General features: G+C 52.3%; 13 protein-coding genes across 13 annotated transcripts; 7 read left to right on the top strand and 6 right to left on the bottom strand.

Moving 5' to 3' along the window:
• Nucleotides 1-453: 453 nt before the first annotated feature.
• J4E82_007550 (uncharacterized protein) lies at nucleotides 454-1,253 on the top strand (the record flags this gene model as incomplete). The annotated part of the gene is made up of 2 exons (XM_051733794.1): nucleotides 454-558; nucleotides 612-1,253. 2 exons carry the CDS (start codon nucleotides 454-456, stop codon nucleotides 1,251-1,253), a joined length of 747 nt encoding a protein of 248 aa, XP_051586440.1.
• Nucleotides 1,254-1,453: 200 nt separating this feature from the next.
• J4E82_007549 (uncharacterized protein) lies at nucleotides 1,454-1,811 on the bottom strand (the record flags this gene model as incomplete). Its single annotated transcript, XM_051733793.1, has 3 exons — nucleotides 1,454-1,618; nucleotides 1,669-1,756; nucleotides 1,804-1,811. The coding sequence occupies 3 exons, from the start codon at nucleotides 1,809-1,811 to the stop codon at nucleotides 1,454-1,456; spliced, it is 261 nt and encodes an 86-aa protein (XP_051586439.1).
• A 560-nt stretch (nucleotides 1,812-2,371) lies between these two features.
• Nucleotides 2,372-3,152, bottom strand: J4E82_007548 (uncharacterized protein; the record flags this gene model as incomplete). Its single annotated transcript, XM_051733792.1, has 3 exons — nucleotides 2,372-2,681; nucleotides 2,732-2,842; nucleotides 2,899-3,152. 3 exons carry the CDS (start codon nucleotides 3,150-3,152, stop codon nucleotides 2,372-2,374), a joined length of 675 nt encoding a protein of 224 aa, XP_051586438.1.
• A 248-nt stretch (nucleotides 3,153-3,400) lies between these two features.
• J4E82_007547 (uncharacterized protein) lies at nucleotides 3,401-4,080 on the top strand (the record flags this gene model as incomplete). Its single annotated transcript, XM_051733791.1, has 5 exons — nucleotides 3,401-3,448; nucleotides 3,504-3,518; nucleotides 3,698-3,848; nucleotides 3,939-4,004; nucleotides 4,055-4,080. The coding sequence occupies 5 exons, from the start codon at nucleotides 3,401-3,403 to the stop codon at nucleotides 4,078-4,080; spliced, it is 306 nt and encodes a 101-aa protein (XP_051586437.1).
• Nucleotides 4,081-4,897: 817 nt separating this feature from the next.
• J4E82_007546 (uncharacterized protein) lies at nucleotides 4,898-9,144 on the top strand (the record flags this gene model as incomplete). Its single annotated transcript, XM_051733790.1, has 2 exons — nucleotides 4,898-5,287; nucleotides 5,335-9,144. 2 exons carry the CDS (start codon nucleotides 4,898-4,900, stop codon nucleotides 9,142-9,144), a joined length of 4,200 nt encoding a protein of 1,399 aa, XP_051586436.1.
• A 599-nt stretch (nucleotides 9,145-9,743) lies between these two features.
• Nucleotides 9,744-10,310, bottom strand: J4E82_007545 (uncharacterized protein; the record flags this gene model as incomplete). The annotated part of the gene is made up of 1 exon (XM_051733789.1): nucleotides 9,744-10,310. One exon carries the CDS (start codon nucleotides 10,308-10,310, stop codon nucleotides 9,744-9,746), a length of 567 nt encoding a protein of 188 aa, XP_051586435.1.
• A 482-nt stretch (nucleotides 10,311-10,792) lies between these two features.
• J4E82_007544 (uncharacterized protein) lies at nucleotides 10,793-13,020 on the bottom strand (the record flags this gene model as incomplete). The annotated part of the gene is made up of 2 exons (XM_051733788.1): nucleotides 10,793-11,486; nucleotides 12,830-13,020. The coding sequence occupies 2 exons, from the start codon at nucleotides 13,018-13,020 to the stop codon at nucleotides 10,793-10,795; spliced, it is 885 nt and encodes a 294-aa protein (XP_051586434.1).
• A 521-nt stretch (nucleotides 13,021-13,541) lies between these two features.
• On the top strand, nucleotides 13,542-15,821 carry J4E82_007543 (uncharacterized protein; the record flags this gene model as incomplete). The annotated part of the gene is made up of 1 exon (XM_051733787.1): nucleotides 13,542-15,821. The coding sequence occupies one exon, from the start codon at nucleotides 13,542-13,544 to the stop codon at nucleotides 15,819-15,821; it is 2,280 nt and encodes a 759-aa protein (XP_051586433.1).
• Nucleotides 15,822-18,155: 2,334 nt separating this feature from the next.
• On the top strand, nucleotides 18,156-19,195 carry J4E82_007542 (uncharacterized protein; the record flags this gene model as incomplete). Its single annotated transcript, XM_051733786.1, has 3 exons — nucleotides 18,156-18,893; nucleotides 18,957-19,011; nucleotides 19,068-19,195. 3 exons carry the CDS (start codon nucleotides 18,156-18,158, stop codon nucleotides 19,193-19,195), a joined length of 921 nt encoding a protein of 306 aa, XP_051586432.1.
• An 866-nt stretch (nucleotides 19,196-20,061) lies between these two features.
• On the bottom strand, nucleotides 20,062-21,576 carry J4E82_007541 (uncharacterized protein; the record flags this gene model as incomplete). Its single annotated transcript, XM_051733785.1, has 2 exons — nucleotides 20,062-21,418; nucleotides 21,464-21,576. 2 exons carry the CDS (start codon nucleotides 21,574-21,576, stop codon nucleotides 20,062-20,064), a joined length of 1,470 nt encoding a protein of 489 aa, XP_051586431.1.
• Nucleotides 21,577-22,378: 802 nt separating this feature from the next.
• J4E82_007540 (uncharacterized protein) lies at nucleotides 22,379-23,145 on the bottom strand (the record flags this gene model as incomplete). The annotated part of the gene is made up of 2 exons (XM_051733784.1): nucleotides 22,379-22,922; nucleotides 22,973-23,145. 2 exons carry the CDS (start codon nucleotides 23,143-23,145, stop codon nucleotides 22,379-22,381), a joined length of 717 nt encoding a protein of 238 aa, XP_051586430.1.
• A 483-nt stretch (nucleotides 23,146-23,628) lies between these two features.
• J4E82_007539 (uncharacterized protein) lies at nucleotides 23,629-25,029 on the top strand (the record flags this gene model as incomplete). The annotated part of the gene is made up of 1 exon (XM_051733783.1): nucleotides 23,629-25,029. One exon carries the CDS (start codon nucleotides 23,629-23,631, stop codon nucleotides 25,027-25,029), a length of 1,401 nt encoding a protein of 466 aa, XP_051586429.1.
• Nucleotides 25,030-25,602: 573 nt separating this feature from the next.
• Nucleotides 25,603-27,762, top strand: J4E82_007538 (uncharacterized protein; the record flags this gene model as incomplete). Its single annotated transcript, XM_051733782.1, has 3 exons — nucleotides 25,603-25,608; nucleotides 25,704-27,602; nucleotides 27,652-27,762. 3 exons carry the CDS (start codon nucleotides 25,603-25,605, stop codon nucleotides 27,760-27,762), a joined length of 2,016 nt encoding a protein of 671 aa, XP_051586428.1.
• Between the last annotated feature and the right edge of the window lie 124 nt (nucleotides 27,763-27,886).

Below are 27,886 nucleotides of genomic sequence, written 5' to 3'. Positions count from 1 at the left end.
GATTTCGATATTACAAGCAAGCATCGATCAAGGTTCTACAGCAACTACTGCTACTACTAGTACCTCGAATCTTGTAAACTTATATTGATTGGTCTCCTGACTCACTTCCTTTTTCAGTATATTTATATACTCGTTTACGGGAATATTCACACGGACCTCTCGAGTTCGGTGACTGTTATATACGTCTACATTACTTCCGGTGTCACGCAAGACTCCTGCCGCCTTCCAATTCATACCTTACCTGGTAGCGCGATAACAAACGGAAAAACGGACGAGGACTTCTCACGCGCACGGAGTTCGCCACCGAGGATTCATTGCACGCCGCTATCATTACCTGATACTGCGAACTTGGGCCTCTCGAGTTCCTTTTCTTAATTACAGGATTACTCGCCGAACGACTGCGATACAACTACTCCACCACTTCACCACTTCTATACATCACCCATATACAAGATGGTCAAGTTCTCCACTCTCGCCCTCGGGCTCCTCGCCATCGCCGGCGAAGTCTGCGCACAGAGTAAAGTAAAGGTCATGCCCTTTGGCGCTTCCATTGTTTCGGTACGTCCTTCGCTTTCTTCACTCAACCCTTACGCCTGCTAACCCTACCAAAGCGATGCTGGCGCGCCAATCTCCAGACTAGTCTTAGAGCTGGTGGTGTTACGAACTTCGACTTCGTTGGTAGTCAGAAGAGCAGTTGCGCTGGTACCGACATCGATCAAGACCACGAAGGCCACCCTGGAAAACAGGCCGCGGAATTCGTAGCAAAGGGTAACCTTACTGTCTGGCTCAACCAAAACCCCCCGGATGTCATTATCATGCTCCTCGGTACCAACGACGTCATCATCGGAAAGAGGTCTGTCGACGACATTCTTGCCTCGTACGACATCTTAATCGGACAAATGCGCAAGAAGAACCCCAATATGCAGATCGTCTTCTCTAACCTACTGCCTCTGGACCCAGCGAAGTGGGCTGCGTCTGCCGTAAAAGGAATCAAGGACCTCAACACTGCCATAGCCACCTACGCGCCGAAGAAGAGCACCACGAAGAGTCCGGTGTACTTTGTAGACAACTTTAGCGGCTTCGATCCAGTCAAGGATGCCGATTCGGACGGCGAGCATCCCAACCTGACTACGGGCGTGCAGAAGATGGCAGCCAAGTTCCTTGACCCTACCAAGACGGCAATAAGGGCAGCAGCTGCATTGAAGGCGAAGAGGGTCAAGAGGGCTGATAGGATGTTGAACTTGTCTGAGTAATAGGATGTTGAACATATCAGAGTAAACAGAGACAGATGTACATAGTAACGAATTCATGATCTTTCATTCTTTTCATAACTGAGCCTGGCTATCTTCAAGTACTTTTTCAAAGCAAGAGGCCATTATAATTGCGCCGCCAGACGGATACTACGGCCCGAGGGACGACTACGTGCGTGTGTCGATATGGCGAGCGGAGGTTTTCAGGGCTTTTCCGTAGTGTCAGAGTCGCCCTCAGACGCGTATGTATCCGTCTGCGCGGCGGCTTGCTCCCTGGCGGCCTTTCGCGCGGCCAGAATGCCACGAGATTTCTTACTCCTAACCAGCTTGGCTTCGGCAGCCTCAGCAGCCTTAACGGCAGCGACTTTCTTTGATTGGTCAGTATGATAGTCGATCTAGGAGATAGTCAAATACTTACGGCTGCCTCTGCCGCCTTAGCAGAGTGCATTGCAATGGCTACAGCCGCCGCCGAGTCCTTTTCATTACAGACGTAGGTGGTGTCGTATCTAAAGACCGGTGTACAAAGTCAGTACGTCTCTCATGCAGTTCGTACAGGGGCATTACTAACGCGCCTCGGCCCATTTGGTGAGGATGTTGTGAATCGCCTTGGTGACTACGTTGCAGTCCAATATGGCTATGGCCATTAGCAAAAGGCATTGCGAAGCCATGCGACATGCTTACAGTGATTGCGAATGTGGTGATTCTTCAACGACCACGGTCAAGTCAGAAATTTTGTATACAGCTCTTTCTTGTGTTAGCGCCATGGTGAAGGGCAGTCTCGAGAGACTGCTCTTCACCTTTAGTGAAAGAGGAGGCATAGCGGCGAGGTTCAGTTCAATGATAAGGAGGAGATTGACGAAGGAGCAAAAGGGACTACGGGAGAAAAAAATATATGAGAGTCAGCTCCAAGCATTGGCGGTCGATGAACTCGCCGTGAATGAGGAATACGGAAGATGCAAACGCTCCAAGAGGGGTAGTATTGCAGTGGCCGGGCGATATGCAGGGACGCTGGAATATCAGAATCACAACAGAAGGATCCAGGAGGAAAGATATTGAAAATCTAAATCAATGCAGTATGTACACATGCTATTCCACGTCTGCCAAAACCAACTCTTGAACTCTTATTTGGTGAGAACGACCTTGAGCTTCTTGGGCTGGTGAGTAAACAAGTTGGCATAGGCCTTGGGGGTGGTCTTCCGCTTGTTGGGCTCCTGGACAAAGTACTCGTAGCCCTGCTTGTTAGCAAACTTGATGGCATCCTCCTTGGATTTGAACTGTATCCGGTGGCCGTTCATGAAGTCGGCCGACGACTGCCAGCCCATGAGCGGGTTCTCCCATCGGTGGCCCTTGGGGAGGACGTCCCAGTCCATCAGCCAGTGTGAGGCGTTCCAGTCGCCGGATTGTGTGGCTGTCTTGGTGGGCTTGTAGATGCTGCAAGAAGTCAGTACGGGGGGCGGCGTCGGATGCGGGGGTTGCCGTACCGGACAGTACGCGCCTGGAGGTCGGTGGGAGCGCCGGAGAGAACGGCAGCGGCGACACTCTCACCGGGCTCGCTTCCATCCATGACACGCTTGGGGACGGGGGAGAAGTTGCTGGGGACATATTAGCCATATGCTCCCGTGGTTATTCTAGTCGCGGGTTGACGCACGAGGTCCGGTAGTCGATGGCGACATTGTAGTCTGGCTGGTGCCTCATGCCCTCGGCGGCGGACTCTTCGCGGATCTGGGTCGAGTCGCTGTTGAGCTTGACGGCGGGCGCATCCTCAGAGCTCGTCTTGTGGCCGTGGGGAGTGGGCTCGTTGGTCGCATATGTGCGGAACGACGGGGCCATGGCCCTCGTCGCAGAGGGCCGCAGGGCAGGGGCGAGGACGCGCGATGCAATTGACCTTGGTAGGGCAGACATGGTGGTTGTGTCGTCGGGGTGGCGGGCGGGAATCGTGAATGTCGGTCATGTCGACGGGATGAAGCTGGGGTGGTTGCTTGGCGAAGGCGCCGGCATAATCCGTCGTGCAGCTTTCTTCCTCGAACCTCACCACCGACCGCACGCCCTCCATCTCCACTCCATCGTCTTGCCCGCCCTGGTACGTCGTCCGAAGCGACCCACTACGCGGAGAGCGTGCAATTGATGCTGACTGAGCGGTAGCCGTCAAGATGAGCTTCATGCAAAAGCGCGGTCTCTCGACCCTCATCCCCCCCAAGGTACGCCCTTCTAAGCACCCCTCCAATCGCCCACGGAACTGACCATCCTCCCCAGATTGCTTCTCCCAATGTAAGAGCCTTCCAAACCATCGCCTAGGACGCCCTGGAACCCCCGCAATTGCATTCGCGCAACCGCCGGCCCACCACAAACGCACGCATTCACGACCGCAACTCCCCAACTGCAGACCCAATCGCAATTCCAGAACTCTCACCGTGGCGATTTTGGATCTGGGCTGATTTGCAAAATAGGCTATCGGCTCCTCCCCCAATGCTGTCCGCATGCAGAAGGTCGTGAGCTTCTACGAGAAGCTGCCCCGTGGCCCAGCTCCCGAGCCCGAGGCCAAGGGTCTTCTCGGACGCTACCAGAAGAAGTACATGGGCAAGAACCCATCAGGAAGGCGTGAGTACACCCGGCCGGAGAGGGAATGACAAGAGCATTGTCCTTGAACATGCGACATGCGCGTGAGAACACCAGACTGACCCTGTACAGCTCTCGTCCACGTCATTGGCTTCCTGATTGCGCTCGGCTACGCACAGAACTACTACTTCCATCTCCGTAAGTCGAATAAGATGCGCTGATGAGATGATGAGACTCACCACCTGCAGGCCACCACAAGAACAACGAGCACTAAGCGGGTCCTCTGGATGCGCTGTGTCGCCACGAGCGAATGGACAAGATGTGTATATGTAAAGTGTAGTTGGTGAATCAAGCCTCTAGCCAAGACCGTCTCTTCTCCTATCGTGCAAATGACTGTTTCCTTCTGTTTCAACATATCCACGTGTGCAGTGGCGGAGCCTCGTACACCTCTCGCTACGCCGACATGGTCATCTGGAACGGGGAAAAGGTGGTGTATGATCTGCGATGCTATGGAATATGTAACAGGACTTGTTGCAACACCTTCAACCTGATGGACGTTGAAGCACCGCACGTGCATGCCATGAGCATGTGTCATCAGCTTCCCGTACCTAGACGTGCATCGCCGTCAGAATTCTGTCGACTCATGAGTCCGCTCCCCATGTGTGATGCAAAGGTGCCGCGGCAGCAGTGTGAGATATAGGTTCCACAGCACGCAGACTCCATATATACAAGGCCCCAGCCCGTGCCAAGACTTGCGCCTCTCACCATCGTGGCTACTCAAGCTACCCGCCTCAACCTCCTATAAACCCCATCCACACCCGCGATCCGCCCCACCACGAAAGGGCCCTTTGTACCCAGTCACCCCTCCCGAGCGCGACTCCACGCCGTTCGGTGAATCAGCGCGACCCAGCACGTGTCCGCGACTGCCTCCAGCCCGCGCATCCTCCAGCGAAACACTCCGAAACCTCCGCACTCGCCGCGTCACCTCAGCAACTTGCAGAACGCAACTCTGCGGAAGCGCCGACTTGACATCCGTGGCGACTTGTAGCATCTGACATTAGGTGATTATCCCCAACTTTTCTTTAGCCCTCATGTCGCATGTCGACGATGTCGGGCGTCCGGCCGGGCTCGACTCGCAGCAGTCGACGCCGCTTACGCCAACGTCTTTCTTTGGATCAGATCAAGGACAGCTTTCTGACATTGGGTCTTGCGCCACTTCAGTTCCGGAAACTGTTATGGCAGAGCAGGTTGCCAACGATGTGGTAAAGGAAGCACAGTCGGTGGGTCGTTCTGCGCCCATCGACGACTCTGCGTCAACTACCAACACCCCCGCCGTTAACGGCGAACCGCCCTCGGGCACAGCGACTACCAAAACGACCACATCAGAAGCGTCTTCTACCAAACCCATTTTGAATGGCGCAGATGCACCCTCGGCTGATAGTGCACACGTGTCAGACAAGACCCAGGGACATGCGGCAGCTGTGAGTAGAGATTATGCCGAGTTTCGACGCGGCCCTAACAGTAACAGGGCGAGAGCAAGCAGCCAGATGCATCACGGCAAGAGTCCAGACAGCCCCACCTCAACGGCCTATCCAGCGAACATCTGGCGGCCGAGTCGCAGGCTGTGGCAGACGCGAGTGGTGGCTCAGATACCGACATTAGCCGTCCTGGAAGCGTAGACCAGTCGAAGCGGGATGGGACTCATGTGCGGACCAACTCGACCGCGAAGAAGCAACCGTTCAAGTCAGTATCCGTAACCAAAAGCTTTCTAGCCAAGACAGTCCCCTCAACACCTGCTGCGCGACCTGGCGAGAAGGCAGCCCCAGCAGCCCCGCCCAAGACGTCAGTCCTCACCGCGAAGCCCCGCCTCGTAGCCAAATCTGGTGCTGGCAACACCCCGCGTGCGCTGGGACAGACCAATGGTGCAGGCGCAGGTCCAGATGCGAGCAAGGTTTGGAATAAGAACCAGCCGGTCCCAGCTCCCCCGCCCAAGACGTATACGGACGACGAACTCAAGCAACAGTACGGCATTCATCTTGCAACACGCTTACAGGCCGACGAAGGGGGCAAAGAGGCCAAGTGGGCTGACATTGACGACGATGAGGAAGACTGGACCCCGGAAGCAGTGCAGTGGATGGATGGAACCAAGTCCTCAGTTGCAGTGCCACAAGAGACGCAGCCACCACCTGCTGAGGAACCAAAGACTATACTCAAGCCAGAGACGCCTGCCGAGACACCCAAGCCCACTACATCACCAACGCCTACTACGAACACGCCCAAACCAAGCGTCACCGGCGGTACCAAAACTATCCTGAAGCCCGGCGCACACGCGCAGCCGACTACTGGAAAATCAAGTCTCGTCCTGAAGGGACAGCCGGAAAGACCAACCCTGGTGGCCAAGCCATCAGCCACAGAGAAGAAGTCACCATGGGCGCCCTTGCCTCCAGTCGAGAAAGTATCGCCGATTCAGGTCAACCCTCCAGTACAGCAAGCACCTCCGCAGCGCTACTCGCAACGAGACTCTTATGGCTACGATTCCATGCCCCCACCCGCGAAGGAAATTGCCCCCGATGACTTCAACCGCAACTGGCGCAACGAAAGTGGCAGTTGGGACAATCGAGACGGCCGGGAGCTGTACAATTCACAGAGTGGTCGCTATGAGCCTGTACATAATGATATGAGGCGGAGTTCGGGACGTGATAGTGGTAGCTACCGACAACAGCCGTCTGCCGTGCTGCAGAGGCCGTCTCACGATGGTGGTCCAGCAGAGCCGTCAGCAGCGTTCCAGACATCAAGAGCAAGCGCAGATGGTCCTACTTGGGGCAGGAGGAGGAACTCGTCCAACGTCAGTGGAACAATGCCGAGGCGCATGTCAATGGACCCAAGAGGAACAGATATGCCTACTGGCCCTATGAGCACAGAACGACGTGAATCACACTCGATCAACGGCTTCGACCCGTCTTCTTCGGACCCTGCAACTTCCAGACACTCTCCCTTCCAGCAAATGAGGTCCCCAAACGTTGCCCAAGCTCACCCGGCTTCTCCCTACGGATCAGTAACCTCACCAGCTGTCCAAGATGCACCAACGCCTGTTCCAGCACCGCCAGCAGAAAACCCTGTCGAGGTACAGAAACGCCTCATGGCCGAGAAAATCGAGCGTGCTCGTCTCAAGAAGCAGCAAGATCGTGAAGCCGAGCAACGTGCAGAGGCAGAGAGGAAAGAGCGACTTGCCAAGAAGCTGGCCGCTATGGGACCGCCTGAGTCGAAGGCCAAGAACAAGGACCAGTCACCTACACGCCCAGAGCAGTCCCCGCAGAAAGGCAAGGCTGCTCCTGCCCCCGTGCAATCACCGCCAAAGCCACCTGTCCCGACTGCCGATGGTGAGGTCACACAGTATGGTATGATGAAGGTCCACCAGCCTCACCCTGTGAAGAAGTCGCCTCAGACCGAGCATGCCCAGGTTTCTGGGCCGGCATCCCACGCAGCAAATTCCTCGCCGGCGGCTGCAGCGTCGTCACTCGATCAGCAATCGGCACAGCCGTTTGACTCCTTCACGCGTGACAACGAAAAGTCCAGGCTAGCAACTGAACAATCTCAGACGATCGCTCACCAATCGGACGGCGCTATCCCTTCTGGGCCTAGGCCACAGGCACCTCCAGCATGGTCGCAGGCGTCTTCCACAGCGCCTCAACCTAGACCTTGGACTTCGCAGGTTTGGGGTCCCCCGAAAACGCAAGATCGAGCTCTTGGTAACGGTACCTTCGACGCTGATTACCGAGGTCAGTCCCGCTCTGGTGCCCAGCAGCAACTTCCTGTCCAGCCACCTGCCTCGACAGTTCCCATTGGCACAAGCTTGGCCCCTCAGGCTCTACCGGCACAGCCAGGAAGGCAGATGCCTCCGTCGCAACAGATGTACTCTCAGCGACCATCGCGTGCACAACAGCAGCAACAGGCAGCAGCGGCTAGAGCGGCTAGACCTTCTAGGACCATTGCTGGCGGTGGTTGGGATACATTTGGAGACCTTATCGAACGCGATGATGCCGAACTTGCGGCAAAGAACCACCAGGATCGAGAGCGCCATGGTGACTTCCGCCCAGAACTTCGAGAGACATACAAGGACCAGCGGGGTCAAGCACAGGTAACGCTGCATGACAAAGTCGCTGCCGACATGACTCTTGCCGAGGCGTTGAAAAAGGACGACACCACAAAGCCTGTGATTGACGGCTCGTCGCCTCAGCAAGGTTTAGGTCAAGGTTCTCTACAGCAGGCTACTGGCCCTCGTGCATCTCGCTTCTTCCCTCGCCCGACTGAGATCTCGACCGAGGCGACGCCGTCATCATCAACGTTTGCATCAAGTAAGGCTGATTCTCCTCCACCGCCTCCGGAGACAGAGACACACCCTGTTTTCGGCAGCGAAGCCGGCCACCCGTTGGTAAGGCTCCCGAAGCCGTCGCCTGTTGTACGACTCCCTCCGTCGGCGTCAGGTAGCGGACCGGCTGCTGCTTCCCATGTGAACTTGCCCTCGCGTGGCCAGGCTCTAGGTGCCAGACCTCTTGCAATGAACCCGGAATGGCAAGCTCGGTTTAACAAACTCCTTGACAAGCCAGGCTCCAACCGTCCCGCAACCCTTCCGGGAACATCACCAATGCTGCCTGTCGCTGTCCCACAGCAAGGTGCAGTCGCCCCGGCTGCCTTGTCAAAGGCTTCTCTTGACGTCAGAGCAGGTACTGGTCCCGCCACTGTGTCCTTGCCTAGTATGTCCCAGACGAAGACCTTTGCAGATGATCGTGGAAAGGACGTGGTCACCCGCAACGGCGCTGAGGCACTATTCGAAGATAGAGAATTCGGCTCGCTGCCTACGGTCAAGTTGTCCAAGGTCCCTCATCTCGCTGCCAACCAACCACCCAAGGCCGCGCCTAGAGACGAGCAGCAACCAAGGTACAAGAAGTTCGAAAACCCTTTCACGATCCGTCGACTAGAGGCTTTCGACATCGAGAAGACTGCACAAAACAAGACAAAGTTTGATGTCGTTGTGCGCCTTGTTACCATGCGCGAGCCGGTGATCAAGTCGGTACAAAGGAAACACTATGGCCCTAAACTCACCCGCCAGCCTAAGCCCAAAACGACTGGTCCTCCAAGCACCACTTCTGCCAACAGTACGAAGGATCGCCCGCGCAAGCCGTCGCAACAGAGTCAGGCAGACCGTTCTTATAACAGCAGCAACAACACTACTTCCCGTCCGTCTGCACCCAAGACTTGGTCCACGAGCAACAACAACGCTCCTCGCTCGTCCCCAGCCCACACAGCTACGACTTGGGCTAAGGTTGCGACAGCCTAAGTGTCTTCTATAGTTGCTTCGGCTAGCTCCAACAACTACTACACGGCATGATCAAGGCGTGATGTTGAATGTTCGGCGTTACAAACAATTTCAGTTGCGGGATCTGCTCTACGACGATCAAGAGTTGACGTTGGAGCATTGTCGGATAACTCTATGAAGTGTTTCACTCGGTCACTACATGTACTGTTCTCATCACAGCACACCATTTCACCCTTTTCCCCCTCAGCAGCAGTATATATCGCGACATCTTGTACCACAACGATTTGAGTGGACCACAAGGTCGCTTTTCTTGGGAGGCAGTGTACTCCCAGCCTTTTCTTTCACTGGACTCTTAGTCCTTTCTTCTTGTCTTGGGTGTGACATCACTTTCGGGTCTGCATGTTTTTTCTCAGACCTTCGTTCATCTCCTTTTGCCATGACCGGCGTCAGGACGCGAATATGGGTATTGATAACTACGACGGGATATGACCTCGTGGATGCGGAATTGGAACGATGATAGAGGATTCGTGTACTGCTAATAATATTTTGAAAACTTCATGCTATAGTCCCATATGGCTCTTGTAACGATGAATCGGTTTATTGTTGCTCATGACCTGGAGCTAAGCATCTAATTGTCTGACAGGGAAGTTTACTGCCTCCAAGTTGGTATCTTCAACCTGCTTTCCGCTCGCTGCGGTGATGAGACCATCCAACCAATCCTGATGTCCCAACAACATCTTGTTCGGCTTCTGTACCTCCCACTCCTTGAACACTTGTCCAATTTGACTCTCCTGCGTCAGGATTCTCACTCTCTGTCCCTCCAGGTCCTCCACAACCCACGCATGATAGATTTCCAGCCCATCCGATGTCTTCGAGCTCCATGCCAACCTTCCAGCACGCCCATTACTCTCTGGAGGCTCCGACTCCTGGACCGTGCAAGTCAGCGGTGGGAAACCGAAAGTACTGAATTTGAAAACGTCATCTTCGTGCAGGAAGGTGCTGTCCGATGACGGAGGCGTTATCTGAGCGCAGTTCTTGTAGTAAGACTTCCATTTCGAGATATTGGCTAACAGGGCCCAGATTTGGGTGCTGGTTAGATCTTTCACGATGCGTTCGTTTGAGACAAAGTTGTCTGTCGTGCCAGGGAGGAAGTGTTGCGGCCAGTTGATCGCTGACTGGGTCGCCATGTTGATGGATGAGTCTGTAATTGGGTATGGGCTCTTGTCTTTTTTGTAGATATGGGTGTAGAGCGAATATGCAGGTACTTGGTCGTTCAAGTAGCAATGGATATCGTTGACGCTAACATGTGGCGCTTACACATCATCATACCCGGGAAAGACTACTTCCGGGTGGATCTACAGAATACAATAGTCTGCACTGTTATACCGTAAAGTAAAGAATGACTGGTAATCTTTTGCACCTTGTTTCAATGCTGGAGAAGGCGATGGTGGCTAAACGTTTCTTGTGGTGATCGACTTGTCGACGTCATCATGAAAGCTCGATTCCGATGTGAGTAATTACACCCTGGATGGACTAACAGGATAGTAGAGAAGTAATGAACACCAAATACTGACAAAAGTAGAAATATGAGATCTTCCAGAAGTGACTATCAACGATGCTGTACGTTCTTTCGGGTAAAGCATCACCCCACCTGAAGCCCGGTGACGGCTTAGGGAGTATTGTTAACCAGGATCGCGTTGTTGAAATGAAAACTTGTAACAGCCACAATAAGCTCATCCTCTGGACCACTCATCTGCAATCCGTTGGCCTCTATTAGTTTTGAGCACATCTCTTTCAATGGGCAATTCCTGCGGTTTCCATGGATCCCTGCAGGACAAAGAACAACAGCAGCCTTCCTGACGACGTATTTCTCGACAATGACATCGCCGTCAAATCTTTGGTCATCTGTTGCGCTGTATTTGTGTAGAGTTGTTGATACTGCCTGAAGGTACTTGGCTTGTCTGATCCAATCCCGCAGTCCCTCCAACATGAAATAATCCGCTTCTGCTTCTACCCGACAGTAGAGCGCATAGTCAAAGCCGTCTTTCTTATTCCAGTAGAGAGGAAATCTCGAGGGTCGGCGCATGAAGTTTAGGATATGCTCGAAGGTATCGGCATCCGCGTCGACGTAACAGGAGCCGTCGGCCTGCAAGTCTGCACAGTCTTCCCATCGTGTGAGTAGACTTTCAAAGTAAGGCGAGACTGAAAGAACGGATTTTGAAGTGCGAAATTTGCGACCGGAGACATCGAGGATGATGTGATTGTCCGCCATGACAAGAAGAAGTGGATGTAGCTTGTCTGTTGATAGAGAATTTGTAGAAGGCGGGGTATCAACTTGTGTGCAACACGACATGCACAAGATCCTGTCCTCATATTGAGTCCTCGCGTAACATTCTGTTTAGATCCACGAGTGCGCGGGCGGAGCCCAAAGCCACATTTCACATCGCGCTCTCAGTTGCAACTTACAGTCAGAGGAAATTGGCTGCTTCGGGGAGACTCCCGCTTCTTCAAAGTATCTTTAGAAGGCATTGGTCACATTGTATATAGTCAACTTAAGTAACGCCACCAGTCGCGGGCTATGCGCAATCTAAGTCTGTATCGATATCTGCACTACCTCTTAGTACACATGCACGCACTACATCCGGTTCACTTCGGTATAATCCCTAGCATTTCCACGTCCACTCATCGTCTTCTTTCCAACATTTCCTATCATATATCGATGTATGCGATCCCCAGACAAGTCTTGGAAATGTCGGTGCGTAATCGTTGCTCACAGGTTGTTGATGTGGCGGAGTGTATTGGCAATGGCACGCTGCGTCCATACACTGCGATGACTGGACTCGAGTTTCTCCCACAAGGGGTACGAACTGTGTTTCTAGGAATCGCATATCATGATCCGGTGGCTGTTGATATGGCTGAACATGGTTCCACGATACTGGCTTTGTCGGCAGCGAATAGCCCGTCTCATAATTCGGAATCCACTGGGTAAACCTCTCACACTCGCAAGCAGGGTAGCTCATGTCGTTGTCAGTCACAAAAGAAAGACCGAGCCCTGGGTTTTGACGAAGGAACTGGTCGAAAGGTTGACTCATGTGAGGGTTTGAGGGAACCGCAAGGAATTCTTCGTACGGATCATGACGATGGGTGTTTGAGCTAGGTCGGTCGACCACATAGGCTGAGAAGGTACTTTGCGACAAGGATGGCGCCATGTTGGACCGAAATTGAGTTGTATTGACCGGCCGCTCTCCGTTGATGGGGAGTAATTTCTCTATGAGACGGGCACCCCGCTCTGGAGCCAAGTCCATTTTACTGCGCATTGGATCGATGTTATGATCGATGTTATTTCCATCATAGCCTGGTCTCAAGGCTTCCGAAGTGCTCACAAGAGTTGCGAAGTCGACTAGAAAATCGAGGGCGTTCATATTGCTGGTTGATCAAGAAGAGATATTCGGGCGAACAGGGAAGAATGAGTGAGAGTTCAGATAGAGGACTTCCTAGCGCATCCTGACGGTGATTGTCTATACCAGTAAGTTGTCACACTCATGGTACTCGCACCAAACGGGTGTAGCATAACGTCGCCTCGTTGTACCCGTGGAGATGCAGCCTATCAGGAGTGAGCTTCGTGTCTGGAAAGCTCTCGTGATGCGATGTGATGATTCAAACGTAGTTTGATGCAAGAGGAGATGTGGCTTGCCCATGAACGTACACAAGCTGCCTTTCTTCTTGGAGGGCATTGCCCTCTAGTTCTGTCGATGCACTTGTGACAAGAATGCTACCATTGCACAACAGCTTCACAGAGCCATTAGCAGAGCTATAGGATAGCCTTGACTTGATCGAAAAGGCGAGGTCCTTGTTTGCTTGAGCGTAGCTCGTTACGAGATGCTGGGCGTGTTCCATTAGCGAGCGGTGCCCTACTTTTGCACAACGGCGCCGGTTCGCGTCGTCTCTAACCAACAAATGTATGGGTTAGTGTGGTAAGACTGCCTGTCTTATGTTCAAAGAGCGGAATCCGAGATGCGATGCGGCTCGATCGTGACAAATGCATGCGCTGGGGTCAGGAAGCATCTGGCAGGTTATCTCTCAAGAGACTGCCAATGCGTTATTAATGCGTTTTTCATTTGAGAAATGACGGCAAACGTTGGCGTGCAGTCAGTATGTAGATGCAAGGCGCGGTGTTGTCTGTGGGAGACTTGGGTCATCGCCGTCGACTGTGCCGGGCGTGAGCCTGTCGCTAGCGCGGGGACTTGTTAACGATCAACCTTGGAACCCACTCATTCATCCACATCGAGTAATGCGCGTAGCGCGACGCGTTCAATGTGTCGCTTCGAGCTCTTGAGCTTGCTTATTGTGTTTTTCGAGCGACTGGCGGCACGGAAGAAGCAGTTCCGCGCATCCAGCGATCTATCAGCGCCACGACCATGCTCCACGAAATCCTCCTCTCGCTCTCCGGGCACCCGTCTGCGCTCTTCGATGCCCCGGACCACGTGACAGCAACCGCACATCGTCTACTCTCTCCGCCCGAAGCAGAGTTGCTGTCTTCCATCGGCCATCTGTCGCGTCTGCATCGAAGTACACGCGATCATGTCGCCAGAATTGCCGCGTCTCACCCTTCAGTCATCTGTAGGGCAGTTGCTACTTCGATTACTTCTTACCACCTCGAACGGTTCCAACGCAAAGTGCTGGAAGTCGAGAGTCGTATTCTGAAACAAGATGCTTCCATCGTGGGCGCGTACAACATCGTACCTTTAGCTGGGGTCGTGAGTGAGTTCTCCGAATGGACTAGAGTCATGGAATGGCTGCGGGACATCAGCAACTACATGTTACCATCGGATGTTCCTGCAAAGTTCGAGAAGATGATCGGACAGGCTGCCTCTGGAGCTGCTGTCATCGATAAGCTGCGGAGTGAAGCCCAAACAGGCTACCCGGATATCGAAGAGGCCGCTCGAGGTTTGAGCAAGGTTGCAGAGACATCGTGGCTGCGACAGCTATCCACCTGGTTGCTATATGGCCGACTCCCATCGTTTGGCCGCTCGGACTTCTTTATTCAGCAAGACGACGAAGACGCGGACGAGCAAACTTTTGTTCTACAGAACAAGCTACTACCCAAATTTGTCACAAGGCAGACGGCTCTTTCTATTCTCTTTGTTGGTAAATCGCTCAACCAGATTCGCTCGTTGCCGTCGGCTGTGAAGGTGTTGGACGCATCGAACTCAGTTTCAGAGCTTGATCTGTTGCCCAAGCATGTTCAACAACTCTCTCGAGTGAGCGCACCAGTATCAACAGCCATGCTTTCCGAGGCAATTGCGAACATCCGTCTCTCACTATCTCGAAACCTTCTGCAGCATCTTTTACCGCGCGAGAGAATTGTCGAGACACTGACGGTGCTACATCAGTTCTTTCTGATCGGAAGAGGAGAGTTTGCCTTGACACTGATCGCAGAGGCAGATGGCAAGATCTCGTCCCGGCACAAAGGCTCACAAATCAACAAGCCTGGCCAATCCGTCAGGGGCGTCATCATCAAAGAAGCGGAGATCAATCAGGTCCTCGCACGTTCGTTCTCTATTCTCTCAACCCTATCTAGCGAAGACGAACACACGGACGACATTCTGGATGTCGCAACTCAACTCTTACATCTCAGCACCAGCAACACGTCTAACAACCGTCCGGGGACACCAGGGCGCGCCAAGGATGCGGACTCGATGCTTCCACAGCTTGCCAACATGTCCTTTGACGACCTACTGCTATCAGTACCAACGTCTTTGACGATGGATTTACGCTCACCTCTTGACCTGTTCATAACGAAGGCAGATCTTGATGTTTATTCATCCATCAATGCTTCCCTACTTGCTGTCCGAAGAGCCCATCTACATCTAGCTGAGCTTTGGCGATACAGCTCGATACGAAGGGATCATCCTTGCCCGCCCGGGTATCAATACAGCAACTCCGCGCACGGTAAAGCAATGCTCAAGCGACGTCGACAACGCACTACGAAGCGAGCACAGGACATGCGGAAGATCTGGGCGACCTGCGCAGCCGCTATCTTTTTCTTTGCAGAGAGCGAAGCTTACTTTCACGGAGCAGTCATACAGCAAACCTTTAGCCATTTTATCGCATGGGTCACTGTTCCCCAAGGATCTTCGTCAACGGAAACAGTAACAGCAGCCTTCGACCGTACAAACACAATTAGCTTCCGCGAGTCCGTGACAGAAGGGGATCTACAGAAGCAGCATGATCCAGAAGCGCTAGCTTCAGCACATCGCCGCTTTCTGTCTTCGGTCGCATACTCTCTTCTCCTTACTGACCAGCCATTCACAAAGGCGCTGCGTACACTATGCACCCACGTCGACGAGCTAGTGGCATACATCACACGTCTCACAAAGATACAGCAAAATCTGGATCTCGAAGAAGATGAAGGCATAGAAGATTACTCGCAGAATTACAAGAAAGAAGAGAGTGAGGTCAGTCTGGAGATGGATCGTGCGAGGAGAAGGCTGGACAGCGATCTTAAAGCACTTGTAGAGCGGCTGCGTGAGATTGACAGTGAGAGGATCGGAGCTTCTGCGCCAGGTACAGAAACTGGAGCGACGATGGAGGAAGGAGCCTACGAACCGTTGAGAGTAGGTGGTATTGATCGTCTTCTGATGAAGCTGGACTGGAGCGGCGAAGATGAAGAAGAAGAGCATGAGGACTTGATATGATGTTTTACACACGAGTCCTCTCCTGCTGTTAGGATATCCAAGGCTAAATTTCCGTGGTCTTGGCTCGCTTTTGGTGTTTTTTATACCTACATGATGGTAGAGGAAGTTGCACCTCACGTTCTGTTGCGATGCAGCAGTACAGAGCGGACCTTCTCCAGACTTCTACCAGCCTACTTCCACCGCCCCATCATCACGTTAATTCACCACACCAATTTACTGCCTTATCAGTATTACTCTGTCGCATCAATACTTCGTGAGTTCTCATGATGAAGCTCGCAGTCCTACTGCTGACAGGACCAGACCTCTCGCTCGAACCGCAAGTTCCTTCGAACTCACCATCATATAGTACATAACCCGACGTGCTCGCTCTGCCAGTATGAGGGATTCGATAAAATGCTTTCTTCATGACGAGGTCCCGGATACAATGGAATCATGTACTGTGGACGATAATCAAATCCAGTCGTCCCATCCTTCCACGTGGAGGTCTAGAATCCGAGCTGCCACTGATAGCTTCGCCTATCCACTGCCTCCTTCGAGGACGTCAACCGAAACGCCACGTAGGCGACGGTACTACATCTGTTCTGAAATAGATTCCGGAGTTTACATGCCGTCGGGTCCATTCGACAGAGTTTCAGGTCATCCTACATCACATCATCGACCCGAGGCACCATCAAACCCTGCATCCAATCTTCCGACGTCACATTATCGTCCCCAGGGACTATCGACCCTTACTTTCAATCATTCCCAGATACCATCGAACCCTTTCGAGGATCCCCAATATGTGATCGGCGTAACCGTACCGAAGAGACGGCCAATGCGCGAATGGCAGGATGTCCTGGAAGATCAGCGCTCTGATGCGTCTGCGGGTGCAGTGAAGCTGAGATATGGCAAGGTCTACCTCAGACGCCAACGAAGTCGCGTCCAGGCTGTGTTCACAAGCGCCAAGAAGACTGGCTGCGAAAGTCAGCAGCGAGCTGCATCAACTTTGCTCAAAGGGCAAGGTACACACCTTGGGCGTGACACTATGCGAGGACTACAATGTCCAGACTGTCGGCGGGAGATGAAGGCCAGGTCGCTTGCGAGGTGATCTGTGAGCTGTGAGCTGGCTTGACGCCAGTGGTTTCTCGTGTACTACAGTTGCAAAGCTTGCGTTCGTTCGTACTCGTCCAGTAATCAAGACTTCTTCTAAGCAGCTAGCGATATCCTGATGCGTCTGACTGCGGGTGATGATTGGCAAGATCTCGGTATTTCTCCATTTGATAAGCACGGTTGTTCGCTTGGAGAAGACACCCCTTCGTATTGTATAACATACGACGATTAGTACGAATAGATCCGCTATTGCATCGCCACACTGAACTAGTGCTATCGAGAGACGAATGTTTGTTCGACCGAATCGAGGCTAAAGTGGCAGCAAGAGAGGGCAAAGAAACAAGCTGCGCGCTGCAAAAAAAAGTTTTATCGTATTGGAACAAAAAAGGTCGTGCCCGGGTTCGAACCGGGGTTACCAGAAGGTTGATAGAAGTCAAAATCTGGAGTGATAACCACTACCTGTATTGGCGGTTAGACAGACTTCATGTTAGAACGAGTTGGGTCAACGTACACTACACAACCATGTTGTTCTGTTTGATGCCTTTTGATTCTCTTGTCACGCATATATTGCCGTTTGTGTGTGTCCATGCGGACAGGTCGCGCTTTTTTAGTTCAGTGGTTTCAACCTCGGGCGCAACTGGGTGGCGTGTGGGGCCGCTGAGGTTTACGAAGCGGGGCTTAGGCAGACACACGTCAATTCGTAGTCCAGCCATCGCGCACGCTTTGGACCTGAACACTGTCAAAGCTCACTTCTGCCCTGCTCATAATCCTCTGCGAACGTCAACTACCCCGCATGCTGCAATGTAGGGTCGACATATTGTGAAGACTCCGCGACGCTGTTGTACAGCGAGCCCTGAGGCAGTTTCAAATTCATCGCGACGCTCCCTCACCAGACTTACAAACTTGAGCCTCTAGACCAGGATGACGTCGCGAAAATCTGTCTTGATTGCTCGGGTACAACACAACCTTACCGACTGGTCTCCATCAAGGAGAGCAAGCGATCATGCAGGCCGCGGACAGCTAGCAAAACAAGATTCAGCCTCAAATGCACGCAGGGGCCGCCCTAAATGATAAGAACGGACGGGTATCGTATCCTAAACTGAGTGCCAAGACGTACGTCAGACAATGGTAATTTGTAGCAAGCATCGTGCCTGCGACACATTATGTTAAGTAACAAGGAAGAGCCATGTACCTTCAGGCATATTTACGCGACCTTCGATATTCGCTATACAAGCCGATTGCACGATGACCATCCATATTGATACCTTCTCCGCCAAGGCCACCTTCGATTTTAAGGACAATGAATTGGCTACCAGCGGGCTGGAGTGTGCAGAAGTTGTCGATAAAGATGATGGTGATGGGAGGTTCCGCGGCCAATCGAACCCGATTCTCAAGAAAACTTTGGTAGATGTACACCACAATCTCAGTACGTTGAAGAATGTCAGTTGGCTCCCTGGAGTTGGCGATATATACAACGGTACGCCAGGAGGAGGCGGCGGCGGCGAGGGCATTGCCATTTCCCATCCATACGAGAGTAGGCACTGCCTTTCCCCATGGCCCTCTTCCAGCTTAACACAGAGAGGAACTCCAATGCTAGACAAAGGCCGTCAGCCTGAAGGTGCAAAAGACACTCGACGTAGTGCACTCCGACGGCACTGCGATTTCTGGGATGCCGACCAAGATGGAGTGATCTACCCTTGGGACATATTCATAGGATTCCGCAAACTCGGTTTCAACATCGCCCTATGCCTATGGGCAGCGGTCACCATGGCTGCATGCTCGTCGTACAGCACACAGAAATCCTTTCTCCCACATCCTTTGTTCGCCATTTATCTCGATAATGTCAATCGCAATCGGCATGGAAGTACTACTGGCGCGTACGACTTGGACGCTGAACTGGACACACGGCGTTTCGATGCAATCTTCGAAAAGTACGCCAAAGGCAAGGACTACCTAACATGGCGAACTATGTACGGTGTGTGGGTAAGTTGCTGTTGTAAAAACTTCATGCGAGACATACACTGACTTCGTACCCCCCTCCTACAGGCAGGTCAATGTTGCGCAAACGATTTCTTTGGATGGTTTGCTGGAGGCTTAGAATGTGGGTCATAGCGCACGACCCCAACAAATTATTCTGCAATCATTAACGCTCGATAGGGATAGCAATGTACATCCTGCTTTGGCCCCAAGATGGTCGAATGCACAGAGACGACATCCGAGGAGTATACGATGGTTCCATCTTCTGGAAAATTGCCGAAGCTCGCGCTCAAAAGTTGCAAACATGAGACTCTAAGCAGTGGAGAAGACCTTGTTTAGCTAACTGTAACATAGTAATCATAAAAATAGAATTACCTTGTACAAAGGACAGAGCGAACTATTACAGCGACAATAAGTGTTTCATTGCAGGCTGCATTAGCTGGTTGAGAGGAAGCCTTTGAGGAGCATCAATCACTCGCAAGAAGTGAATCTAGCCACTAATTGCGTTGATGAAGGGGTATGGCTTACAACGCTTCATGTGCACAGGACGGGATGTTAAAACTACTGTTACCACGTGGGTTGCAGTAGAATTAATATTGGAACGTCTACGATTGGCTTCACTGCGAGGACACACAACCCATGGAAATCTATGAGACCGAGATCTGTGTGGAAGGACTACGATAGGCTTGCGACGTGACGAACTTAGACATTTGGACGCAAGCTCTTCTCAGCACCACTTCCACTCTTAGTTCAATAAAGAGCATACGATACGAAGCACTGCCATCAAGTCAACTGCCCTCGACAGAGGATACAATTTTGGCAGATGCAGCTACGAGGACGGCAAACAAAACCCAAGCTCTGGCGCTTACTATTGACGAGACGAGTCAGCAGAACCATCATGAGCGGAAGGTTGAGCGGAAGTAGAGTAATATCTTCTCTAGGATACTTGGACCATTAGGTAACTAGAAAGATTGAACTGCATAGTTCTGAGATTGAAGACGAAGTAATATGTGAAACATTGTCACCTTCATAATGTAATAGGGCTTAATTTAGAGATGGTCGGAATGGTAATTCTTAGAACCTTGGCAAGAAGTCATGCGAGGTTCGCTCATTAAGTTCATATCATGTTTCAAATCTTGACTTTGCTAATTTGTGTACTCTTTTGTTTTTACATCTAGATTTCGTGTCCGCAAGTTGATAGGTGCATCTCTCCCTCCGCAGGCAGCGTCCATCTGGGCTCAACGCCGATGATACCGCGCTCAGTAATCATGCTTGCGTTAACTGGGCTCTTGGGGATGATTTCCTCACCCCTGGTAGCCAAGATCGAGAGTACGTGCGCAGCAGCCTTAGCGTTGATGGTCAACGTCTCTGGGTTGGGGTTGTCAATGGTGTCGCAAGCCTGGTGGTAGCAAGGGTCCTGCTCGACACCTGTTCCGGTGTGAAGACCACCAACAGGTTTGCCGATGTTCATAAAGGATTGGTAGTCACTTCCACCAGTGAAGCGTGCTGCTGTGACATTTACGCCTTCCTTCTCGAAATGCTCAACAAAAAGCTTCTCAATGGCAGCTGATCCTGGGGCACCGGTGAGGTTGAACGTGCTGCCGTCACCATCGAACACACCAAAGTAGCCGCGGGAGACCATGTCAAAGTTGAGGTATGTGAGGATGTTGTTGGCCTCTGTGGCGTTCAGATTCTGTGTGTAGTACTTGGATCCAAGTAGACCGTTTTCTTCAGCACCCCACCATGCGAAGCGTACTTTGTTCTTGACACCGAATCTCCTCAGTGCCTTGGCGATCTCGAGGATCAGCGTGCTGCCTGAGCCGTCGTCGTTGATACCAGCACCAGCCTGAACACTGTCGAGATGTGCGCCAAGCATGATGACGTTGGTTGGGTCGCCATCTTTGGTCTCGGTGAAGACGTTCTGCGTAATGCGCGTTTCTACGGTTTGGGTTTGCTGGAAGTACGCCTCAATGGTCTCGCCAGCCTTAAGGCGAGCAACCAGGGGTTCCGCATCGGCGAGGTTGATATAGCCAGTGGAGACGTATTCAGGGTTGGGGTTGGATAATGTACCGCCAGTAACATTTGCTGTGTCGCTTGCGTAGATGATTACGGCAGAAGCGCCGGCGGCAGCGGCAGGCTTCATGCGCCCAGCAAGGGTTGTGCCATCGGGGCATGCTCCTCGCTGTACCAAGACGATCTTGCCTTCGACATCCAAGCTGTCGTAGGCTTCGTTTGTGCAACCTTCAGCTCCTGAAGGACCCAGGACAAGCGGCAGCGTCAAACCTTCCGGAGTGGTGGATGGCGAGTATGAAAGTCCAATAACGCGGTAGGAACTGTTGCTCACGCTGAACTCGATAGAATCAACTCTGTTGAAAAGAGCAGGAAAGTCCTGAGTCCATGTCTTGAAATGTGTGTTCTGGGTTTTGGCGAGCATGTAGTCAACAGATGCAGCATAACCTGGGAGACCGAAAGCACGATTGCCTCCATTTGCTTTTGCGATGGAGTCAAAGGCCTTGAGGTTGCTCATCAACCTGAGATGGTCAGTTTTGTCAAATTTTGTGACTTGGAGATCTTACTTCTCAGTTTTGATCTCAGCCTGGATGGGGCCAGATGACACCAAAGGCCGGGGTCGCACAGCAGCAAATGCTTGGGCAGCGCCCGCGAGAACGATAGCACTTGAAACCTTCATCTTGGAGTTTCGATTGACCAGCTCCAGTAGCAATTATGAAAAGTATGCAAGTAATATCTTGAGGTGGTAGCCGAGCTCATATACACATGTTCCCCGCCACTTGCTGTTCCGGCCTCCTGGGCATATGCAGCTCATTTGTGCGCGCGACACCGTTCCTGGCCCACTCTTATCATGGCCTTGCAGGTACTGTGTCCGGAAAAGAAGGTAACAAGAGAGTAGATCGTTCTTTGCCAAGTTGCCAAGGGGCGGACATTGATACCTTCCCTAAGGGCGATAGACTGGCTTGGCGTGAAGGTTAATATCGCCACGGATGTTGTGTCTTCTACCCGAAAGTGACGAGAACAGTCGAGATGCTCAACATGTTCTTAGACAGCTGGTTAAAGAGACGCAAGCTTTGCCAGTGAATATGGTCTGCTCCATGGCTCTTGCGTAGTGTTGGTATTTGGGCTCGTTCAAGTGTCGATCCAAGAAGAAACTGAATACGAATTTAGGATCCGAGGTATTGCATAATGATGCAGGTGTAGTACCCTCGGTTCAACCTGGTACAGTTCTACCAGATCTTGCCTTGACGACGGGTGTAGGGAATCCTGACCATGAGTGTAGCGAGACCAACATATATAGCTCGCAAAGGGAGCGAGTACCTGAATGTCAGAGTCCATCCCTGGGCGCGTCCAGTTCTTCCTGAACACAATATGTATAGGGAAGCACACTTAGTACAAGACCAGTATCGAAGAAGAGTGAATGTGTAAGCATTAAGATTATGAGATGAAGCTTTATATCAACGAGAACAAGGATTCAACTATTACCTTTGGCCATGCAATAATGGCGCCCTCTCGCTGTCTCCAGCAGTATCACTCCCATTAGCATCGTCGAGTTGCTGGCTTTTCTGGGCCTTTCTGTCTCTCAAGACAAAAGAGAGGCCCATGACTAGCAAGAAGCCTTGCAGGATACCCGTAAAGATGAACAGGCCCCATGCACTCCAGCCCCCAGGTCCCAGCCTCGCATAAAGACTGGCTGCAAAGACGAAGCTCCCCGGTGTTTGTATGCACATCATGGGAATAGACAAGCTGCCAGTTTCTTGCAGTCTCCATGTCATGAAGATCTGAGGGATGTACTGTATTGCAGCGAGGACCGTGGCAAGCAAGCCGAGGAAGTTGGCCCATCCGCGAACGTGTGAAGGAAGCGCGTATACGAAGACGACGGAGCCGATGAATGCAACGACGAAGAAGGCGAGCGACACACCCAGAACGAGCACTGCTTCTTTCCATGTGGGCATGTCTGTATCCTGTCCTTCTTCTACGTCTGGTGAGGAGCCTCGAGGGAAGAAGATGAGAAAGAGTAGCATACTGCTGGTTGTTAGAATCTGTAGTGCGCTCAACGGTTGATCGGGACCTACATGAAGAAGAAACAACTCCACTGCACACCGATTTGTACTATGCCGAGCATAGCGGCTGCGCATGGGAAGCTACCAATTTCTTTGCAGCATCCCATGTCCCTTGTGCTCTCCGGTAGAGTCAAGATGTTGGCGATGCTGGCCGTCCCAGACACAGTGCCCAGCAGGACAAACATGGGGCTGAGACCACGCGATGAGCGACGTGCTATGATCTTATAGTGTTGTGGAAGGTACGATACGAGGATACCGACGACTATGAAGCTAAGTCACGGGGCGGTTAGTTGTGTTTACTATGCGGCGCACCAGGTGAGCTTACACAGATACGCCGAAGTTGACCAAGTCGGGATACGCAAGTTCGGTACATCTTGGGTCGTCGGGATACATATTGACAGGACAGAATATTGTGGAGGAGGGATGGCCGTTGCTACATTTGCTATGGTTAGAAGACAGAGGTGACGGTCGCCGCCTGGGGATGCAAGCATGTGACGTAGGAAGGAGCTCGCTCGCACGCGTCGAGTGAACGCGGAGGAGGCGGCTAGCCCCGAGCGCTCCTGCCTCGGCTGCGCGTACCTGCCGCATCAACCATGGCCGACAGATGATGCTACAACAATCATCAACCCCATGATCCCCCGGATTCCCCGTCCTTTCCACAGGCCGACATGGAGTTCCTCCCAGCACTCCAGCATGGCATAGACGACCTCAAGCCCTCGCTCTTCGAACTCCTTTCCGAGCAGCAACTCGCATCGCTCCTGCCCCCATCGCTGCGCTACCTCCTCGCCATCACAACACCCCGATATCCGCGATACCTACTTCCCATACTCAATTCCTTCGATGAGGTCTACGCGCTGCTTATGCTGCTCGTCGAACGCCACTTCCTGCGCACATACGGCGGATCCTTTACCGAGAACTTCTACGGTCTCAAGCGCGCTCGGGTGCTGAGAGTGCGAGGAGGCGAGATACCGCGAGCACAACTAGGTGCATCTGACAGCGTGCGCGAGGCTGTCAAGCTGGGCAATGGCGATATCTGGAAGAATCTTGCCGTGCTCGTTGGCCTGCCGTGGCTGAAGAGGAAGTTCGACGAGGGCTACGACGTTCACGCTGCGCATGCGAACCTCCTGGGCCCTGGCTACAACCGGGATAGAGAAGGATTACAGGTCGGAGCGACTGTCAAGGAGCGACTGATGCACTACTACAAGTGGTTTCTACGGAACATATACCCCAGTGTGAATGCCGCCTACTACTTCTCCTTGCTGGCATTCAACATGGCATACCTCTTTGATGGCACAAAGTATCACTCGCCCTTCATGTGGTTGATCGGTTCACGGATACGGAGATTGGGCGAGGCAGACCACAGGGCGATTGAGATTGCAACCGCACCAAGAAAGGTTGGGCCTGCGCGGCCTGGAGAGGGCGGATCCATCTTCTCACCAAGAAACATTGCGAGGAGCATCGAGCCGCGGTTGTTGAGCTCGCTAAAGATACTTCTCCCGACCAGTATCTTTGCGCTCAAGTTTCTAGAGTGGTGGCATGCTTCAGACTTTGCCCGACAGCTATCGAGGAAAGCCGCTGAGAACATCGATCTCCCACCACCGATACTACCATCCCTTCCACCTTCTGCAAAGCAGCAATCGTCGAAGCAGGCAGAATCCTCCGAGAAGGCGCGTCCAGCATCGTCTTTGTCAGACAAACCCCAACGAATCGACCCTCCGATATCCTCAACCACCCTCCTCCCCATCCTCACCGTACCTACACCACCCTCATCAGCCTTGTGTCCGATCTGTGTTACACCCATCATAACTCCAACAGCCTCACCCACAGGATTCGTCTACTGCTACACTTGCATACACCGATGGGTTGGAGGTGAGCATGACCGCCAGCTCGCCTTCATGGAGGGTGCCGCAGGATTCCGAACGGGAGACGACGGGGAAGCAGAAGACGAGGGCTGGGGCAGGGAAGAAGGAAGCCGTGAAGGAAGATGGGAGAGCGGTAGAGGACGGGATGCTGTGACTGGAAGGAGAATCCTGGGAGGTACTGAGGGTTTGAGGAGAGTGGTTGTCTAATGTTCTTTTTGTACAATGATCATACCCTTTTAGCGAAATGATTTCCAATACTAGCAATGACACAATGCTTCTGGACCTCCAGAACCTCTGTTGTCGATCAATTCTGTTGTTAGGATCAAGAACTACATCTGATCGAGGTTGGGACTGGCATTTGGAAATGATGATTATCTGCCCTTCGGTGTGTTTACGTCCATGAAAGACTTTCTAGCTTTGGTATTGAGGTTGGCCCTTGAATGCTATGGTACTTGATGGCGCGTTCAAAATTGTACATCGGCCTTGTACGACCCATGGATCCGGTCGCAGCCTCATACGCTTGTGCATCAGTGCTGAATGATAAGATCAGCATCAGCCGATGATATCCTAACAACACCAATCGGCCCTGATCCTGCAGCACCACCAAAGGAATATAATCGTGCAGGTTGGAGTCACGACATGCGCCTTTTACTGCACTTGTCATGTGTCAAGCTATCTCGGCAAGGCGAAAGGGCGGAAGCTAATGTGCAAGTCGCTTTTTTCGCTTGTAGCTGCCGCATTAGACCATGCCGAAATCTGTCAGCCAATGCGATAGTCATAATGAGTGTTCATATCAGTCATTCCCCACTCTTTGACTTTTTGGTAGTCCTGCCTTCTACACTTCTTCCTCTTCTTCCAACCACCATCCATATGCCATTGAGTGGCACATCAACTCAAGGTCGGATTTGAAAGCCATGGCCCCACCAACGATACCACCGGAACAGCCGGTCAATGACTTTGCAAACGATGTCGCATCACAGATGGAGGGCTTTACCCAGTCGCAAGATATAGCAGAAGAAGCGATTGCACGGGATCGTGAAGAAGACAACTCGGCGTCCGAAGATGACAACGATTCTTCCTCGGGTTCGGATACAGTCAGGCAATATTCCATGATAAACTCTTATCGCCGGCCTTCCTACGTTAACCCAGGATCACGCGGTACAGCTATAATGTCTACCAGCGTACCTGAAAGGAGTCACCTACCAACGTCATGGAAGAAACACAGTCATTTGTCGAAGAAAGAGAGGGAGACCGTGCGAGACGAGGAGCGGAGCCTGCTCCGCGATAATCATTTGATTCCACCCAAGCATCCAAGAGCTGGAAGCGAAGGACCCTTTGACCGAGTACGATCTAGGATGTCTATTTCAGGGCTACGAAAGGTCAAGAGCACTCCGGACGAGGAGAGCGCAGTGGAGTCACCTTCTGAGCGCACGACGCTACTCGGGGTGTCAGAAGGCGATCCAAGCCAACCATATGGGGGCCTAGACTCACCAAAAACTATCAACAAGAAATGGAACGAGGCGGTTGCAGCGGGAAAGATCAACACAAGTTGGCAGCGGGAAGCAAAAGTTTTGACGAAGAGCTCCGCACCGCTCATCCTGACCTTCTTGCTACAATACAGCTTGCCAGTGGCGAGTATCTTCACAGTCGGGCATATCGGCAAAACTGAACTAGGAGCCGTGAGTCTGGCCAGTATGACTGCGTCCATAACGGGCTATGCAGTGTATCAGGGCCTGGCTACTTCACTCGACACGTTGTGTGCGCAAGCATACGGCTCTGGGCGTCCTCACCTTGTCGGTCTGCAACTGCAACGCATGTTGTACTTTCTGCTTTTGATTACCATCCCGATATCACTCATATGGGCTTTCGGCACACAGATTCTCTCGCTTATCGTTCCAGAGAAAGAGACCGCGCGCTTAGCCGGACTGTACCTGAAGGTTCTTATTGCTGGAGCACCTGGGTATGCAGCTTTTGAATCTGGGAAACGCTACGTACAGGCGCAAGGTATCTTCAGCGCGACCATGTACATTCTACTTATCTGCGCTCCACTCAACGCTTTCTTGAATTGGTTCATGGTCTGGCATCTTGGCTGGGGGTTCATCGGAGCACCCATTGCTGTCTCGATCACAGAGAACGTCCTTCCTCTGCTGCTCTTTCTCTATGTCAGATTCATTGACGGATACCAATGCTGGGGCGGTTTTGACAGAAGAGCGCTAAGAAATTGGATGCCCATGGTGAAGCTTGCGCTTCCTGGTCTGGTCATGGTGCTTGCAGAATTTCTAGCTTTCGAAATCCTGACATTAAGCTCGTCATGGCTTGGCCCAACGGAACTTGCAGCGCAGTCTGTACTCGGATCCATTACCGGTATTACTTTCCAGATACCCTTCCCAATGAGCGTAGCAGCCTCCACACGCATCGCCAACCTCATTGGAGCTACACTAGCAGTTCCAGCGAAAACAGCAGCTAAAGTCGCTGTCTGTGCCTCAATCGTCGTCGGCATCTTCAACCTCCTACTCCTTTCACTTCTTCGTGAGGCTATACCTCGCCTCTTCACACCCGACGAAGAAGTCATTGACATGGTGGCAAAGCTTCTCCCATTGTGTGCCACCTTCCAGGTCTTTGATGCTCTAGCGGCCAACTGTAACGGCATCTTGCGTGGCTTGGGTAGGCAGGAAATTGGTGGTTATGTTGGACTATTTGCCTACTATGTCGTCGGTATTCCAATCAGCTTCGGTACTGGGTTCGGGTCGCCGCATTGGGGTCTGTATGGACTTTGGAGTGTGAGTCTCACTAGTCACACCACAATCGGACTATGCTAACGTATCTTAGGGACCAGCGATTGCACTTGGTATCGTGGCTGCCATCGAAGGCGTTTTCATATGGCGGACCAGTTGGGATAAAGCAGTAGAGGATGCCAAGGTGCGAAATGCCGCAAACTAAGCTTGGTTACTACAGATATGTTCGTATCGCTGCATAATATTAGTTGTCACACCTAGACGAATCGTCCATCACCACACAACTCAGAGACACATTCTGGAAACTCGTGTAGTCTTGCGTTACATAC

This window comes from Alternaria postmessia (genome assembly GCF_024291825.1).
Source record: "Alternaria postmessia strain BMP 2775 chromosome Unknown scaffold_52, whole genome shotgun sequence".
In the NCBI taxonomy this organism is placed as follows: Eukaryota; Fungi; Ascomycota; class Dothideomycetes; order Pleosporales; family Pleosporaceae; genus Alternaria; species Alternaria postmessia.
The sequence above is the reverse complement of the archived record's forward strand: the minus strand, read 5'-3'. Positions and strand labels throughout refer to the sequence as shown.